Below are 17,780 nucleotides of genomic sequence, written 5' to 3'. Positions count from 1 at the left end.
ACTCACTGGTCAATAGGGCATCCTGACTTGGAGCTGCTGTCTAACTAAGGGTATGCTGTGTGAATGCATACAAAACTACTATAAACTTGAGTTTCTCCATAAAAGGTGAGTGCTTGCCTATCAGGATTTACACACTGTGAATTAGCAAATAGGTTCATATATCGCCAAACTGTTTATCCCTTGAAGGGCACTCTAGGTGTGTACGAGTAAAACATATCAGGAAACAACATTAAAAATCAGACGTAAAAGATGTAGGATGACGATCTGTAAATTTCACAAAGAAATGAGAGGAACTAGGCCCCACAGTTCACCAAGAAGAGATAAACCATGCATGCTTAGAAATGATTGCGCGGATCATTACAAGTGCTGATCAAGGCTGCAGCTTCTCTGATCACTTTCATCTTTATCACTCATTAGAAATGTAACCGGAGATTTCGATACAATCAAGATCAGCATATTGTTATTATTTAACAATGAACTAGATAATTTGCGGGAAAATGTTTTCGCTAATGGATCTAAACATTGCTTACAAAAGAGGAGAAAAACGGTTTCGCTGATGGATCTAAAAGAATGAAAGCATCCCAAGCAATGAAGCAGATGTGAAAAAAAAATAGCAGTGAACTTTGGGTTGGAGGAAGCAATAACATGATTTCCTTTGCACAGATACTCAAAAAAAAAACTGGATCTAACAATAACAAACATGTTTGCAAACTAAAGCATGCATGAGTTGAACTAAAAAATGAAGAAAACAATTGCTATTGATAGCCAAATCATGGACAGCATTAAGATCTAAACATACCGAATGTAATCCTGAAAATTCATTATTGATTGCGAAACTTCTATTGTAACGCTTATTGAAACCTCGAACAGAACCTCAACGGCGGCGCAGCAATTTCCAAACACTATACCTAACAAATTCTTAGCAAAAACTAATTTCAGGTCAAGAAAAGGGATTCCAATCCTTAAATATAAGTCAGCCGATTATACATGTTTATGCATGAATGACAGATATGGTTTCATTCATGAATTAATTACTATCCATGTATGACATATATGGCATTGTTAGAGAAAATTTATGATGTTCAAATCCTGACCAAACATTTTACTATTTCTTACCATCTGTAAAGTGAAATTGTGCGCGTGCCGCACCTAGTTCCCAGATCATATCAGATTTACTGTCCCAACAATCCTTTTATATAGAATAGATTTTATAAGTAAATTTAGCAGAGATTAGATGCTCACACAATCCTTTAAATGCAGATTCACCGAAAGAGTACATGTGAACAAAGAAACAGTATAATAACATTTATGATCTCTACAGGTGTATAATCAGAGCAAAGAGAGAGGCATATATATAACTGCAACGTCCCACTATGCCACTGTCTCTCTACTCCTAAATTATCCATGATAAAATACTTAATGAAAAAATAAGTCCCTGCCACTATTAGGTAGATGGAAAATAAAAAAGTGGATACAGAACTACAACAAGAGAGCATCAAATTTCCTTCACTGTTTCTCATCATCCTTATTATCTTTCGCTGCCTCCTCCTCTGGAGCTGAACTAACAGCATTCATCAGACTATCAAATTTCTCCGACTTCTCCAACACAATCTCAATCTAGAAGTCAAGGAAAAATAATCAATCAGTTACCATAAAGAAAAGGATAATAAGAAAAATTCGTTATTAATTATCATACATGAGAGGATGATGAATCAAATTAAGATTCATAATGAGATTAACCATACCTTAGCCTTCTGAATCTGTCGTCCTTTGTTCTCATCTTTCATGCCAACAGTAGATGTCAAAACCTCTGTTTGGTCCATAAATAAAAATGTTATAAATCAGATATCCTCATCATGAATACAAGACTCGGTATTAGGAGGAGGAAATTCTTACTCTTCTCGATGGCCAGTCCATTGTTCTTCAAAATCTCAGCGATTGTAACAACTGTGGTGATTGCTGTAATAAAATGTAAAATAATTTTTAAACAGACATGATAACCACAATACAAAGTTATTGTTTCCTTCCATCTCTTACAAAGATTTTCCGCTACCTCTATGGAATGGATTTTTGTTTAAAACCAAAAACAGTTCTTACGCTAACATGATTATAAATGCATTTTACATAAATCATTTTCAACTGTTCATTAAAAATGCTCTACATTCGTATGGTCCTGATAAACCAAAGCTTAGAAGAACCATTTTAGCAACTCCTTCTTTGGTCCTGTTACACTCATGTCTCTACGGTATTCTTCATGATACAGCAACAATTGCTCAATACCAGCTCATACCATTCCGTAGACTGTTAATGGCTTATTGTCGGCAGAAACTCCACCAGAAAGACAAAACTACCACTCCATAGACAAATAAGAAACATAACAAAACTATGAGATGTGGCTTTGTAGAACATACCCATGCCCAAGGCGGAAAGCTCGACCTCATTATACTGCTGCATGTACCTCTGCAACAAAATCACAATGCATGATTAAAATAAAAATCATAAACACAGATCCAGGAGCTGTACAATCTAAAGGAGTATACGAGTCTCAACATTATAATGTTCACATGATCAGTAATCGTTAAGATGTCCTATTAAATCACATTGTAGGCATGATTTTCTTGTAAGAATGACATCACTTCCGCATTAAAGAAGAAAAGGAAAATAATGACAAAATAATCTCAATTTAATTATTTAAGTTTTGTCTACTATCCCATTTCAAAGAGTTGTACCAGATGGATAACCACATAATTAATCCTAACATACGGACGAAGAAGGAAAACTTTAAATCCACTTAAAAAGGATCTAACCACGATTCTTTTATCATATAATTTAAGAGATCTATGACCAGAAAACAAAACCATTTCTACAAGAAAAGTAAAAACAACTCATCTATATATAGGCAGGAAAGTTTCAGATGAGCTATATATGCTATAGCAATTGAATGACAGTAAACTAAAAAGCAGGAAGCTTTTTTTTTTTTTTTTTGCTACAGAGAGGCATTTACTTGATGCTCCAAAAATTCCCCCATATCAGAGTCTAAAACCATAAAATTTATTGATCACAAAACAATGGAAATGTTGAGCAAAGACACACAAGACTTGATCACTTGAATGATATTGGTAGATTAAAACAAATCCAGTAAGTTCAAAAGATAAATTGAATTGTTTTTAATAAAATAAAAGTATACCAAAACAACTTTTCTACTTAAAATGCAGGATTTGATTATGATCCATAAAAAGTATAAAACTAACTTCCAAAGATCCTATCAAAAGGAAAAGGAAAAGGAAAAGGAAAAAAAATTCCAAACAAAAACATACATGTAAAGATAGAAACAATCAAATTACACATTAATAAATTATACATTATACCAAAACATAAAAAAAACAAAATTAGCAATCCAAAACGTACATTATTGAAAACAAGAAAAGACTACCCAGCAAAGAAAAAGTGGGAACCTTGGCGAGATTGACATAAAAGAAGAGAGGTTTCTTGGTGTTAGACACTTGAATCCTGTTCTTCTTTTGCTGGGCAAGTGCGATTGCTGTGTCATTGTTGACTGTTTCTGTTGTTGGCGTTGGCGTTGGCGTTGGCGTTGGCGTTGGTGTTGGAGTGGGTGCTACAGCCAGAGTCTCCATCGTCATTGTGTGATCACTTTCTTTCTTTATTTCTTTCTTTGGATCGATGACCTTCTTCTTCTTCTTGTTCTTCTCCTTCTGGTCTTGTAATAGTAATGTTTGTTGTGTTGTTTATAGAGCGGGAAAGTTGGGTGGTGGAATGTCAAGGGGGAGAGGAAAACCGTTATAAATAAAGGGGCGTGAATTTTGGGTCTGTGGCTATTGAGGATTCTGACATTTGTTGGGTTTTTAGCGGTTCTTGACATGGTAAACACAGAAATAGCAGGCTTCTGTATTAGTGCTTCTCGTTAATCCCTTCTTTTTATTTATTGATATATATATATTCTTTTGGATAATTAACATTAACTATTGATGTTAAAAAAAAATTGTTAATGTTTACATTATTTAATCTGACCCAACATATTAAAGGCAAATAATGTAGATATTATAGGTGAAAATAAATAAAAAAAAAACTTGAGATATTAATGTTACGAGTCGGGTAGCTAGTCAGAATTAATTGGTCAGAATTTTTTAAACCTGGTTAGCTCAACCTAATTTGTATAACTTATATAACCAACCAATAAACAATGTAACCTCTCAAAAATATATTTACACTTAATTAGTTTTCACCACTTCAATTAATTCTACAAAAAAAAGTTCAAATAATAACTTTTGACCACTTCAAAGTTAAGTTTTGGATTAATTTATTGGGCTCAAATCTTAAATTTAATTAAGCTCAACTCATAAAAATTAGTAATATAAGACTAACTAATGAATATTTATAATATCTACATAAAAATTAGTCTAACCCAATATATTCAAGTCCACTCAAATCCAAAAAAAACTGAATGAGTCGGATTTATAATTTATAAAATATCATAAATTAAATTGGATATAATTATAAACTCAAACCTGACCCAACTATATCCAAAAACACCACCCAACATTAACATTAATATTAAAGAATAAATTGAAAAAAATATATATTGTACATCTCCTTACCAAATTTTCCATCCTTGGTCCCTGAAATTTTTATCTTTTCATTTTAATCACTAAATTTTATTTATTTTCATTTACATCCTTCCAAGTCATGTGACATGGTTTTATTTCTTGATATCTACTTCAATTAATATATTCTCGCGTGTCTAATTTGTTGTTAAATATTTCAACGTTGAATTTGAGACTAATTTTATAAAATATAATTTCATGTTATTCATAAAACCAAAATTAAAATATCAAGAATCAAAATTGACATTTCATTAAAAAAATATTCCACGTGTTTGTTGTCTTAAAGGTGCAAAAAGGTTCAATTTAGTCCCCCAAGTTTCACTGTTTTCATTATTTGATCCTTTTTTTAGGGTTCTTATATTTCATTCTCTATGTTCATTTTTTTTTCATTTCAATCCTTGAATGTCTAAAGAAAATAGAGAAAGTTGTTGAAAATAAAAAAGGAGAGAGAAAGCTCTCATATAGTCAAATTTCAGTCGCCAATAATTGTTATTTTAGTGATTTTGGATTAATCTTTAAGAGGGGAGCTCAATAAATGTTGTTTTTTTCTTTTGAGTCGTACGTCCAAGCTTGGCTTTTCAAGCTTAAGAATTCTTGGATTTATGTTTTTGGGCCAAGCATTTAGGCCAATCTCTCTGGCCAGACTAATCTAGCTCTTTTTTTAAATGCCCTAATGTTTTTCTTAAATTTTATAATAGGATTGACTTTAAATAAATTTATTCAAATCATATTTAATTAATTATTTGATTATGCCTTGGTCTTTAAATAATATTATAGCTTTTATGGTAATATTGACAATTAGATTTTTAAATAATTATATATGAAAATAATATACTTAATTTAAAAAAATATCTTTATAAATATTTAATATAGATAAAACATCTATTAATTATTTTTTATTATAAATTATATATGGTTTTTCTCAAATTTTGTATTTTTTTACATTTCTCCTTGAAATCATTGATTTATTATTTTTCTTTGTTTTTTCATTCAATTTTTTTATATAAAAAAAATAGGATATTTTTTAATTCAAAAAGTATTACTTCTGGAAAAAAAAAAGACATGTTTTTGTAATAAAAAAAAACATTTGTCATGGGACATCTTGACTAAGTGTTAAAAGAGATAAAAATTAAGAATAAGAATCTTCAATTGTTCTTATGGTAACTAAACATCCTAATTGGTTTTCAGATAAAAATCACTCTAAAATATAATATTCAAGATAGGTTGTGCTGTTATTTAATTTTATAATAAAAATATATATATTGTACCTACATGTTAATATTTCTCTTAAACTAAATGCTTTTATTTATTAGAGGTAAATTTTTCTAGAGTAGTGATTTGAGATTTATACTTGACAATAACCTAATCCTCACTTTTTAGGTTATGAGATTTGAAACAATAATCAAGAGAGACTTGGGTTTGAATTGTTTTCTTTGATTGGGTTCACATATTAATTCAAAACAACATGCAAATAAATATATGTTCATCATCAGTCAAAATTGAACAAATAAATTATAAATTGTGCTATATATCATAACCCAATTTTTTACACTTTCAAAATATTTTTTCAAAAAAAAAATAGTGAAAAAATAAAAAATATATATTTTTGATGTATTTGCGTCAATTTTGTCAATTTCAACGTCTTATCAAAAGAATACGAAACTCAAAAAATTATTTATTTCAGCTATTTACACGTTCATTTCAAAATCTTTGATTATATTTTCTCATTAAGTTGATATTAACATTGTCTTTTTCAAAAAATTAAAATACCAAAAGAAGTAATGAGAAAAATTAAGAAGAAAAAAGGACCAGAGGCACAAATCAAGAAAATAAAGGATCAAAATGAATTTTAGTTGCTTGAAAACTGAGGAATTAGAAGGAAGAGACAAAATTACATTGCCTATAAATAATAAAAAAATCTAGGACAGGGGGGCATTATCCAGAAAAAAATAACCCAGAGAGGATTCACTAAAAAATATACTAGAAAAAATAGAAAATTGTCTTTGTCTCACACATAAAAAAACACCATACACCTTTCTTTTACAATATAGCCACCAATTTTACCAAAAATAGACAATCCTTCATCCATCATCACGATAGCCTCCATACATAAGAAACATACACAAAAACCACTCGTCTTTTCTTTCTCAACTCACACTTAGCATAGATACATAAAAAAAAAAACCTAAAAATCTTCATCCCTTGCATTTAAAAAACCAAAAAAAGGCCATTGACATCTCCTTTTTTCTTCATAGTTGTCGGAATAGTTTCCAGCAACACCTCTTCTTCCTACCGGTGACTCTTTTTGTTCTGGGTTACTCTTCATCTTCCAGGTATTTGTCCACCTCCCTATGACCTTCTATATTCTTCCACTAAAATGATAATGTTGTCTCTTCTCGCCTGACCCATCAAAAATCAACCATCTTGCCTTACGGTGACCCAAGAATCAATAGCCACCGTGAACCACATTCCTTCACTTCGTTTCTGATCAAAACTTGCAGCTCTTCCATCCATAAAACAAAGACTACAATCTTTCATCCACACATAAACACAAGTCACCCTCTAACTCACTACCAAATCCAACTACCATACTGAGCAACCAGCAGTAGTGACGACGACAACAACAACAATAACTAGCCAATAATTAATAAAAAGAGTTGAGCAGAGGAGGAAAAAAAAGAAAGTCAAAACTTAAAGTGTCTTGATCTTTTTTATTGGAGAGCGTGAAGGAGCATTACTGGTCCATAAGTGAAAAGGATATAGAGGAGCTTCGGACCCACTAGGTCACCTTCTTCCAACAGTGATGACATGGCATGATACACGAGCCACCATTGTTCTAGAGAACTTTTCAACCTCTTTACTACATTTCCAACAGCCCTTTCAACTTGATTTCAATATATATTGGGCATGCCAATCACCTTGGAAGGTTAATCCGTAATCTCAAATTGCTTTTTGAGAAATTATTAAAATGTTATGAAATTTGAGACAAAATGCTCATTGTTGTGTGCATAATTTTTGGATTGATTGGACATTGTTGATTTGGATTGTTGTGTGTTTTTATTTGAGATGATTTGATAATCTTGTGATGAATTGTGAGTTTATCTTAGAGATGTGATTTCTAATTGAGCATTAAATCTTGATTCATTAATTATGCTTGGATGTATTTTGATTTGTTTGAATTAGCATGAGATTTGAATGTAGTTCGTGAAATTAACAAGACTTGGATTGATTTTTGGTGTTGTTTGATATTGAGTTGATGAATTATGAAAAAATGGTAAGTTTTGAGTTGATATCTTGATTAAAATAGGCAACATTTATCACAACCCTACTTTTTTTTTTTTCTTTTTTGTGTTTTGCCAAACACACATTAGTTTAATTTTTAGATTTTTGAAGGATTATTTTCCAATAAAATAATAGGTGGTGACTCTAAATGTTTAAACCATAAAAGGATAAAAATTCATTATTTTTTCCACACTAAAAAACTGGTACAAGAAGAAGATCATCGCAACACCACACGCGTACGACACTATAAATGAATAAATCACATATTGGGGTTAAAATTGACTTTTATGAGTCATTGGAGTTAGTTGGGATTGGACCGTAGAGTCCGGCTAATTCATAAAACTCTCATTGCAATTTATAAGTTAATATTTTTCCAATTTGTTTTAGAAAACGTAAACATCATCTTTTAGGTTCTTAAGATAATATTACTATTAAAAACCATAACTATGCATCCCTGGCTAATTCTAGCTAATTAATATAAGCTATGACGATATGTGTACTCTATCAAATTGGATTTTGGATTTGGATCCTTCAAAACCATTTTCCTTATATTTGTCAAAAAAAACAAAAACAAAAAGATTGAGATTGGACCAAATTCGTTATAACATATTGATTTTCAAATTGGGCCAGGCTAGGCCTTGATTAAGCCCAGTTTGTTATCACTTTGGGGCTCAAGATTTATCACTTTGTGCTACAATAGTTGTAATTCTTCAATTGCATATGTTCTTGAAGCCCCACACATGGATTTGTGATTAAAAAATTGCAGATCGAGTTCATCGTCCCAATCGAGCCACAGAGAAGGATCTGGTGAGCAAGAGAAGGTCCCTTTTTGTGAACAAATTCGATAATTCCATGGATGATCATCACACGTGAAATAAATTGTCGGTGCACGAGGGTGCCATTTGACTATAATAAAAATGGGGACAGTCGTATCTCATGAATGGTCATTGTCTTCCTCCCATTTAGTCTTGGTTTAACATATTCACCCAGCAAAAGCTGAGGGGACAATGCTGTCGGAGTGATTTTCAATTTATTTTTTATTAAAATTTAAATTGTTTATTTTAAATTATTTTTAGTATTTTTAAATAGTTTTAATGTACTGATATAAAATAATATTATTTTAATTTTTTAAAATCAAAAAACAACCGTTTTCATACTCCCATACATCCTTTAAAAATTCTCATAATATTGTAAAAGCTTTTAAATGAACAGCTAGTTTTTGTCTTCTAGGAATTGGTTTTAATGCTTTCACACTTAAAAAGGATTGATTAATCTCTCTCTTGCTTAATCTATTTTAATAATAAAAAAGTGTGGCTCAACTGGTCGCTTAACTTATTAGGTTTTAGATTTGTTTTCTATAAATCACTAGTTCGAGTTCCGCAAACTTCAGGTTACTGAAGACTTACATAATCGTTAACTTCAGGACTTGTGAGATTAGTCGAGGTACGAGCAAGTTAAGCATGAATGTATCGATTTCAAAGTCCTAACAAGAGTGATTTTGATATGCTTTAGGCCATGATGTAAACAAGCTATTTCATTATATATATAGTTTGGGATATATTTATTTTTTTATAAGCCGATATTCAATAATAAACAAAAGGCCATGATGTAAACAAGCTATTTCATTATTAATATATATGTAGTTTGGGATTTTTTTTTTATTTTTTTATAAGCCGATATTCATTAATAAACAAAAAGAAACACCAGAACAAGAGACTCAACGATGGATCCTTTGGTGTTCCAAACCTAGCCCATAAAACAACAAAAAGAAACAATTCCGTAGGCATGATAGGTTAGGAACGCAGCCTCGAGTAAAAAAAATAGGATTTCTTTTGTCCTAATAGCTACAAAGAGAAAAATATGTTTTAATGACGGAAAAATCACTCTACGTATTATATGATTTATTTTATTTTATTTTATAATTTATCCTTATTATTTTAAAAATTACATAAAATATTTTGAATTTTATAAATTTACAACACTTTACATGACTAGGAAAAAGTTAACAAAGAATATTAAATTGAAAACGGTTATGAAAATAATTAATAAACTATTTAAATAAGTTTCAAATAAAGGAAGAAAATCTAAAATAACAAGGAAAATTATAAAATAAATTAAAAACTAACTAGAAAAATAATAAAAATTCCAAAGTAACATTAATTGGGCTTAATTTGGGTATGTGTTTTGATCTCATTTGATGATTAAGCGAGTTGACTTAAAATAAAAATGGATCTAAATTTTTTTCTTAAACTTGAACTTTTTATATCCGCTACGACCAATTCCCTGGACATGATAGTTTGGGATTGATTGGGGAATTTTATAACCTATGGTACAAGATCCTTGACTCTTAAACCTAAAGGTTTTTTTTTATATAACCTATGGTACAAGGCAAGAGGATATACATGAAACTAGAAGTAATTATTTTTAAATTTATTAAATTTCATCATGAATATGACAGAATTGAAGTTAGAAAATGAAACAGATCTGATATGATATATAAATGAGAACACCTTGAAGCGTCGAAATTGAGGATTTAATTAACTATCTTTCTAGTGTTGGTCCTATTAGCTATAGTAAACTGCTATATTATGTATTTGTTTAAGAGTGTGGTTGTGATTGCTTTTTAAAGTATTTTTATGCTGAAATGTATCAAAATGATATTTTTTTATTTTTTAAAAATTATTTTTGAGATCAACGCATCAAAATTATTCAAAACATTAAAAAAATTAATTTTTTAAAAAATTAAATTTTTATGGAACACGGTTTGAAACCGCTTTCCCAAGCAGTATAATATGAGAACACCTTGAAGCGTCGAAATTGAGGATTTAATTAACTATTTTTCTGGTCTTGGTCGCTATTAGCTATAGTAAACTATACCATGCTGTGACATTCGCATTGTATTTATCATTTTTTTTTCTTGAATTATACTGGTCATATGAGGAATTCAAAAACTTTATATTATGTATTTTGATCGATTTATTTTTGTATTTTAAAAGTATTTTTTTAAAAAATATTTTTTAATTTTTTCTTCAAATTATTTTAATGTGCTGATATAAAAAATAATTTTAAAAAATAAAAAAATATTATTTTAATATATTTTCAATAAAAAACACTTCAAAAATTACTCATTATCAGATACTCATAAAAGGAATTAATAGTGATGAAGAAGAAAGTTCAAATTGAATAACAAGTTTCTTTGAAATATGATAGATTGGACTAGCACACGGCACAAATAGTCTAATATGTTGAAAAAACCATGCCATGAGCCATTAGTGTGACTTGAATCCAGCCACAACAAATGGTAGGGTTGGAAGAAATAGAGGCCAGGAAATTATGGTGTGTTTGAGAGTCCTAGTTTTTTAAAATGTTTTTTATTCAGAATTATATTAAAATAATATTTTTTAAAATTATTTTTTATATTAACTTATCAAAACGATTTTAAAATATTAAAAAAATTAACTTTAAATTAAAAAAATTAAAAATTTTAAAAACACAGAATATACCACGTTTCAACACCAAAAAAAAATAAAATGCTGGAATAGTTCTACAGAGGCTTGGTCGGTAAGAACAGAAGCCAATATGGTAAAAATAACAAAAATCCTATGAAAACAGAGGAAAACCCAGACAAGACCTGCCTAACTGCGTGGATATGACATGCAACTTGGTGGCCAATGAGGAATCCAATGACATGGGAAACGTCTGAAATAGAGCCCAACGTGCCAAAAACAGAGGATGGCAGTAGCTTCCCTGCATAGCTCTGGATAAGATCATTGCTTCAAGAGTTTCATTGTCGTATTGATCTCGGAATTGGATCCCATCCCCCGGTAGTAGAGCCGGAACGAGATCTTGATTTAGCCTCTTTTGGTAGGCATAAATTGAGACCGACCCTCCAAGTTTGAAAACTTCAACTTCTAAGTTGTTTAGGATGTTTTTGTTTTTTTGAAAAAAACATAAAAATGATATTATTTTAATTTAAAAGATAAATTTTTAAAAAATTAGTTAATTCGGGTTAACGTGGCTAACCTCCAACTTAAGAGGGTATTTGAAAATTTGGTTGCGGTTGCTTTTGAAAGTGTTTTTCATTTGAAAATGCATCAAAATAATATTTTTTTTTTATTTTTTGAAAATTATTTTTAATTTAAGCATATCAAAACAATCTAAAACACTAAAAAAATATTAATTTAAAGTAAAATAAAAAATAAAAATTTTTGAAACTTGAGGGAATATGATTTGTACCGTGTTTCCAAACACTTCAAATTTTGTATCGAGTCTTAACTATATTTCCATGTGTTGGCCGTTGATGAAAAAAAAAATGGAAAAACAAAATATTATTTTAGTAAATAGTATTTCCTGAACGTGACTACAGTGATTAAGTCATATCATTTAATGTTTTGTTAATTAATATTAATGATAATACCCAAAAATAAAAAAATAAAAAAATTCCAGCTATTTGGGAAGCCCAAATGGTTGGAATTTTTCCAGCCCCTTGGTATAGTCTAAGGTGGCCAAAATTTTCAATGTGATACTGATATCAACCCAGTCTATCCAATCATATCTTAGCATATCATTTTATGTATTTCTCGGTTCACACGAGCCATGTATATAAACTTTTTATGAACACAATTATTTTTTTATTTTTTGTTTTAAATTAATATATTTTTGATGTTTTCATATTATTTTGATGTACTGATGTTAAAAATAATTTTTTTTTTAAATATATTATTTTAATATGTTTTGAAATAAAAAACACTTTGAAAAGCAACCGAGCCTACACTTCCAAACACCCTCTAAAAATCTTTTACAACTCAACTTGTTATAGCAAGCAAACCTTTTATGAAACTAGACATGTAGAGTAATTTGATAAAATTTAAACTAAAACCAATGATCATAAATCTTAATCAAACTCCATATTTGATATGTGTAAAAAAAAAAATTTATGAATCTTGTGTTATTTGTCTAGTTTATAAATATATTCGTAAGATGTATCACGTCGGAAAGAGATACTTATCCCTTTATAAATTGTGAAAAACAAAGTTGATAGAAGCCTCACGATGAAATTATTCCATGAGGTGTTCTTTGTGTGCCTGATCTTGACTCATCTTATGCTTATCCTCTATCCAATATTAATTAATATCCATTAAAGACAATAATATGATGAAAAATACGACAACACACCAACTGTTTCCGCAGAGGTAAGAAACCGACCTAACCAAAATATTAACCTCAAGCCAAGTAGAAAAAAAGTAATTAAAATCCAAAATTAATTAACTAATACCATAATTTGGGAGCCTTAATTACCTGATCTTTTTCGTCCATGAACGCCAAGTAGAAAAAAAGTAATTAAGATGCTTGTCATGCTTGTCAATTATGAAAAACAAAGTTGATCGAAGCCTCGCACTTAAATTATTCCATTAGGAACGTAGTCTTTGTGTGCACTCATCTTGTGCTTATCCCAATCTTGGTCTTCACTAGAGACAATATCAGCCATGGATTTATAGAGAGAGATGCTCCCTTCTTGTACATTGCAGAGATGGCCCAACATCAAGTTCTAGGTGGGATCGAGGACAGTCACCTTCGTGTAGTTTTTTCAATTTTGAACGACGGAGAGGAAAATGTCTTGCTGTATAATTCGCACTTTAAGTTCTTGAGATAATGCTACCAAGCAATTGAATAGGTTTACTGAAGTCTTTTGAGGCAATGCTTGGTCATGTTGATTTCGCAAGTTCGAACTCGTAAAGAAAAACCCATACGAAGACAGATTGTTTTGATGTGTTAAAATCGTTTTAATGTGTTGATAATATTATTTTATGTTTTATATATTTTTAAATAAAAAATACTTTGAATCGTAACTGCTATTACAATAAAAAACATATCGTTTTGCTATTAAAAAGAAAAAAAAACCAAAAGGATTAATGAATCATCGGGGCTATGAATTTGAACAGTGTAATGATCATATTGTTTTTCTCAAACAAAATTTATTAACTTATTATCGAGAGTAATACATTATTTTGATTATTATATATTTTATTTGAAATTTTTTATAAAATTAAATTTTTTTTTAATTTCATCCTCTTTTAGTTTCTGTTATATATTAAATTTAATCTTTATATTTTTATTATTTTTTAAAAAATTTAAAATAATTTTTAAAATCAAATTTATTTTCTCATGATGATGTTCTTTTGATTTTTTTTAATATCACACCGCTCACTCTGATGTGATCTATTTAAAAAAAACTCTTACGAGTGTTTATCTCAAGGTTTGGATTCAAAACTCTAGAAAAGAAACATATCTCTTGAATTACCGGACCAATCCTTTAGAGTTTTTTTTTTTAAAGAAAAAAAAACTAGTTCAAAAACTATATATTATAATAAATCAACTGTTGTAATTTTCAACGTAGTAATTACCCAAAAACAAAAGTGTACATATTATATTCATAAAGGGGACCCTAACCTCGCAGGATCAGCCAACGACCCGAAGTGGGTGGCCATTTTCATGACGTACAGTTCATTCATTAGTCCCACCTTCTTCATCACGCAAGCAATAACCGAGTCAGCTTACGGCTAGCTACCAAGAAACATGTGTGGTTGAGATTAGACTCCTTGGAAGGGACTGCCGTTGATTAAGAGGGTGTTTGGGAATGTGGTAGTAGTTGCTTTTCAAATAGCTTTTCGTGCCGAAATACATGCCAATGATTTTTTTTATTTTTTAAAAATCATTTTTGATATCAGCACATCAAAACGATCCAAAAGATACAAACCGCACTCAATTTTAGCAAAAAAAAAAAAAAAAAAAATTTTGAAATTCGCCGAAAAGCAGGTTGAACAGCAGAGCCAAACGCTCCCTTACTCTATCTAAAACTGTTTTTTTTTTATTTAATTTAAATTTTTTTATTCAAAATTATTTTTATATATATCGTTTTGATTTGATGTGCTAATATCTAAAATAAATTTTTAAAAATATTATTTTAATATATTTTTAAACAAAAAATTATTTTAAAAAACATTAAACAACCTCTTAATATTTTTAAATAATATATCGAAAAAACACGAGTGAATGTTTAAAAACTATAATATGAAAAAGATTAATCTTGTTCTTATCTTTCTTTAAGTCTTGTGATTGGCTTGGACAGCTAATTGAGAGGTCACTTTTGACTGTAGCCATTAATTAAACACTTAAAAGTCAATAATCTCATCCTAGTTAGTAATTACTATCTTTAAGCCAACAAAAGTCAATAGTGCTGTTTGTGTGCGTGAGAGATTAATTAAGCAAAGTCTTTGATTAATTTAGCTAAAAAACAGTGCACCACAGATGTCAATTGGTGGGTTAGGTTCGCGTCACACCTTGACTCGATTCCTAAGCCGGCCATGGATTCCCACCATCTTTCGACCTCCAAGATGTTATGGTGTCGAGATTTTCGTTTCCGTGTGTGATTTACCTTAAGCAAACAAAAATTTGGAAAACCAATGTGTTCAACTTTGAAGACGATTATGGTATTTGAAATTATAATAATAATAATAATAATAATTGTTTTTTAAAATATTTTTTATTTTAAGATATATTAAAATAATATTTTTTATTAATTTTTTAAAATCTTATTGATAATACATCAAAATGATCAAAAAAATATTAAAAAATTAATTTTAAGTAAAAATATTTTTTAAAATTTTACTTAATTGTCATTTAAAATACAATATCAAACGATGAAATCAACTAGAGGTTTCGCTTAATTTGATTCTCTAAATCTTTAATCAAACAACCTTATTCATGTGTAAATAGTCAACCTATTTGTATGGTTTGTGTGTTTTTTTTTATATATATAAAAATAAAATCAAACTTTAATTCATATAATTAATTTAATGTTGAAAATATGTGGGGGTGAAGTGTCACCAATTTTTAATGGATTAATTAAATTATTTCTCATTGAAATGTAAATATACCATTAATCCCTCCCACTTATTCGAAATCATAATTTGCATAAATAGCACCAAGATTATTTATATTCATATATTATTGAACCTCGTTTGAATTTGGTCAACACCAAGTGGCTAACTCCATGAGACCCACTCTCACCTCTTCCTTGAAGGAAGGGCACAAGAATGAGGCATAAAGGGGGGCATGGACCTACACGTACATTAAACAGCCTTCTCTTTTCCTAATCAAATTTTTTTGCCGCCAATCGCTCCTTACACGTCCGTGCCATGAACATACCTTGCCATTGGCAGGCCGTGAGGAAGGAGTGATAGACATAATTTGGTCCCCAATCTGTGAAGATGAAAGGAAAACGGGACCATATATCCTCTTTAAGGAGATGCTTACAAATTTCAAAAAAAGCACCCAACTCTCTTCTCCTGAAAGGTACTCAAATCAGTTGAGGTTTAATTTTTTTAGTCGGTTCTTTTTAATTTTTTAATTGTTAGAGAATAATATAAATCACATTTTAAAACATCAATTAACTGTTTAAGCTATTGCGTTAAGATTGTTCTTTAACATTGTATCATAGCCTTGATGACCAAGCAATCACGAGTTCAAATCTCACCATCCTCATTTATTTGATAAAAATTAAGCACATGGTATTGTGTGCTTGTGCAAGTTTCAAGCTCAAAGATCCTTTATTTGAGGGGGTGTGTTAGAGAATAATATAAATCATATCCTAAAACCTCACCTAACAGCTTAAGCTATTGGGTTGAGATGGTTATTTAACATTTATCAACTAGCTATTTACCATTTTAAACAAAATATCGACCTCCTCCAAAGATGATAAAAGTTATTTTTCAATGTATTTTTTATTTAAAAATATATTAAAATAATATTTTTTTTATTTTTAACATCAATATATTAAAAAAATCAATTTAATTTTTTTTTAAAAATAAAAAATATAGTTAAATAGTTATGGTAAACATTGCCATAACTGACCGGTGGATATTTTTTTTAAAAAATTACTTTTTATATACGGGCAAGACAATGTTATTCCTAGGATAAGACATACGAGAAAAAGTATATTATAAGGTCGGAGGGAAATTTTTCCAAAGAAAGAGAGGCACCGTGGTTGAATCTTTTTGACTTTTTGAAGCATGGAAGGTGGGAATATTCAAAAAGAGTAGGGCAAAAGTTCAATCCATTTCAAATGGCAGTTTAATTTGGTTACGGAATATTTCCAATCAAACCACGAGCTAGTCAAGAAACTTCTAAACAATGCCTTGAATAGAATGGGCAAGTTGTCTGCCACACAAGTAAACACGATTTATGGTTTGTATTACTTTACATTTATTTAATCTCAATCCAATTTTCTTTGTGTGATGATTGAAGTGATGGGAAAATTTAACCAAGGTTATCCTGCTATGAAAAAAAAAAAAAACTCGAGATTAAGTGTTTATTTATAAGTGTGTTCCGGTTGTTTTTTAAAGTTTTTTTATGTTGAAATGCATTAAAATAATATTTTTAAAATTTTTAAAATAATTTTTGTGGCTGCGGTTGTTTTTTAAAGTGTTTTTTGCATTAAAATGATATTTTTTTATTTTTTAAAAATAATTTTTGAGATAACCGCATCAAAACGATCCAAAACATATAAAAATAATAATAATTTGTGGCAAAAAAAATTTAAAATTTTTATGAAATGCAATTTGCATCGTGTTCGCAAACTGTACATATGTTCTTGTTTTTATGTTAAAAAAACGTTTTTAAAATTTTTAAAATTGTTTTTGTTTTAAATTATTTTTTATGATTTTACTATACATAATTTATTAGAAGTCGCAATTTTATCCTGGGGTGCATGTTGGTAGTTAAGATTGTTAATGGTGCTGGTTGGAGGTCTAAATATTTTAAATTATTTTTTATAATTTTTTTTTTTAAAATACAACACCATTCTGAATTTATTTC

At 29.5% G+C, this 17,780-nt stretch overlaps 1 protein-coding gene across 1 annotated transcript; it reads right to left on the bottom strand.

Annotated features, from left to right (window-relative positions):
• Positions 1-1,280: 1,280 nt before the first annotated feature.
• LOC7487682 (uncharacterized protein At2g34160) lies at positions 1,281-3,840 on the bottom strand. The gene is made up of 5 exons (XM_002319049.4): positions 3,456-3,840; positions 2,412-2,460; positions 1,897-1,959; positions 1,746-1,810; positions 1,281-1,617 (listed from the first exon to the last, which is right to left on the bottom strand). Exons 1-5 carry the CDS (start codon positions 3,639-3,641, stop codon positions 1,507-1,509), a joined length of 474 nt encoding a protein of 157 aa, XP_002319085.2. The 5' UTR covers positions 3,642-3,840; the 3' UTR covers positions 1,281-1,506.
• Positions 3,841-17,780: the final 13,940 nt, after the last annotated feature.

Source organism: Populus trichocarpa, chromosome 13 (genome assembly GCF_000002775.5).
Source record: "Populus trichocarpa isolate Nisqually-1 chromosome 13, P.trichocarpa_v4.1, whole genome shotgun sequence".
NCBI classification, from domain to species: domain Eukaryota; kingdom Viridiplantae; phylum Streptophyta; class Magnoliopsida; order Malpighiales; family Salicaceae; genus Populus; species Populus trichocarpa.
The sequence above is the reverse complement of the archived record's forward strand: the minus strand, read 5'-3'. Positions and strand labels throughout refer to the sequence as shown.

Bases quoted from the DNA above. Each gene is read 5' to 3' on its own strand.
- LOC7487682 (XM_002319049.4), bottom strand. From the start codon at position 3,641: ATGACGATGGAGACTCTGGCTGTAGCACCCACTCCAACACCAACGCCA. The intron at 1,811-1,896 runs GTAAGAATTTCC...TGGACCAAACAG, and splicing joins TGGACTGGCCATCGAGAAGA to AGGTTTTGACATCTACTGTT. The intron at 1,618-1,745 runs GTATGGTTAATC...CTTGACTTCTAG, and splicing joins GACAGATTCAGAAGGCTAAG to ATTGAGATTGTGTTGGAGAA.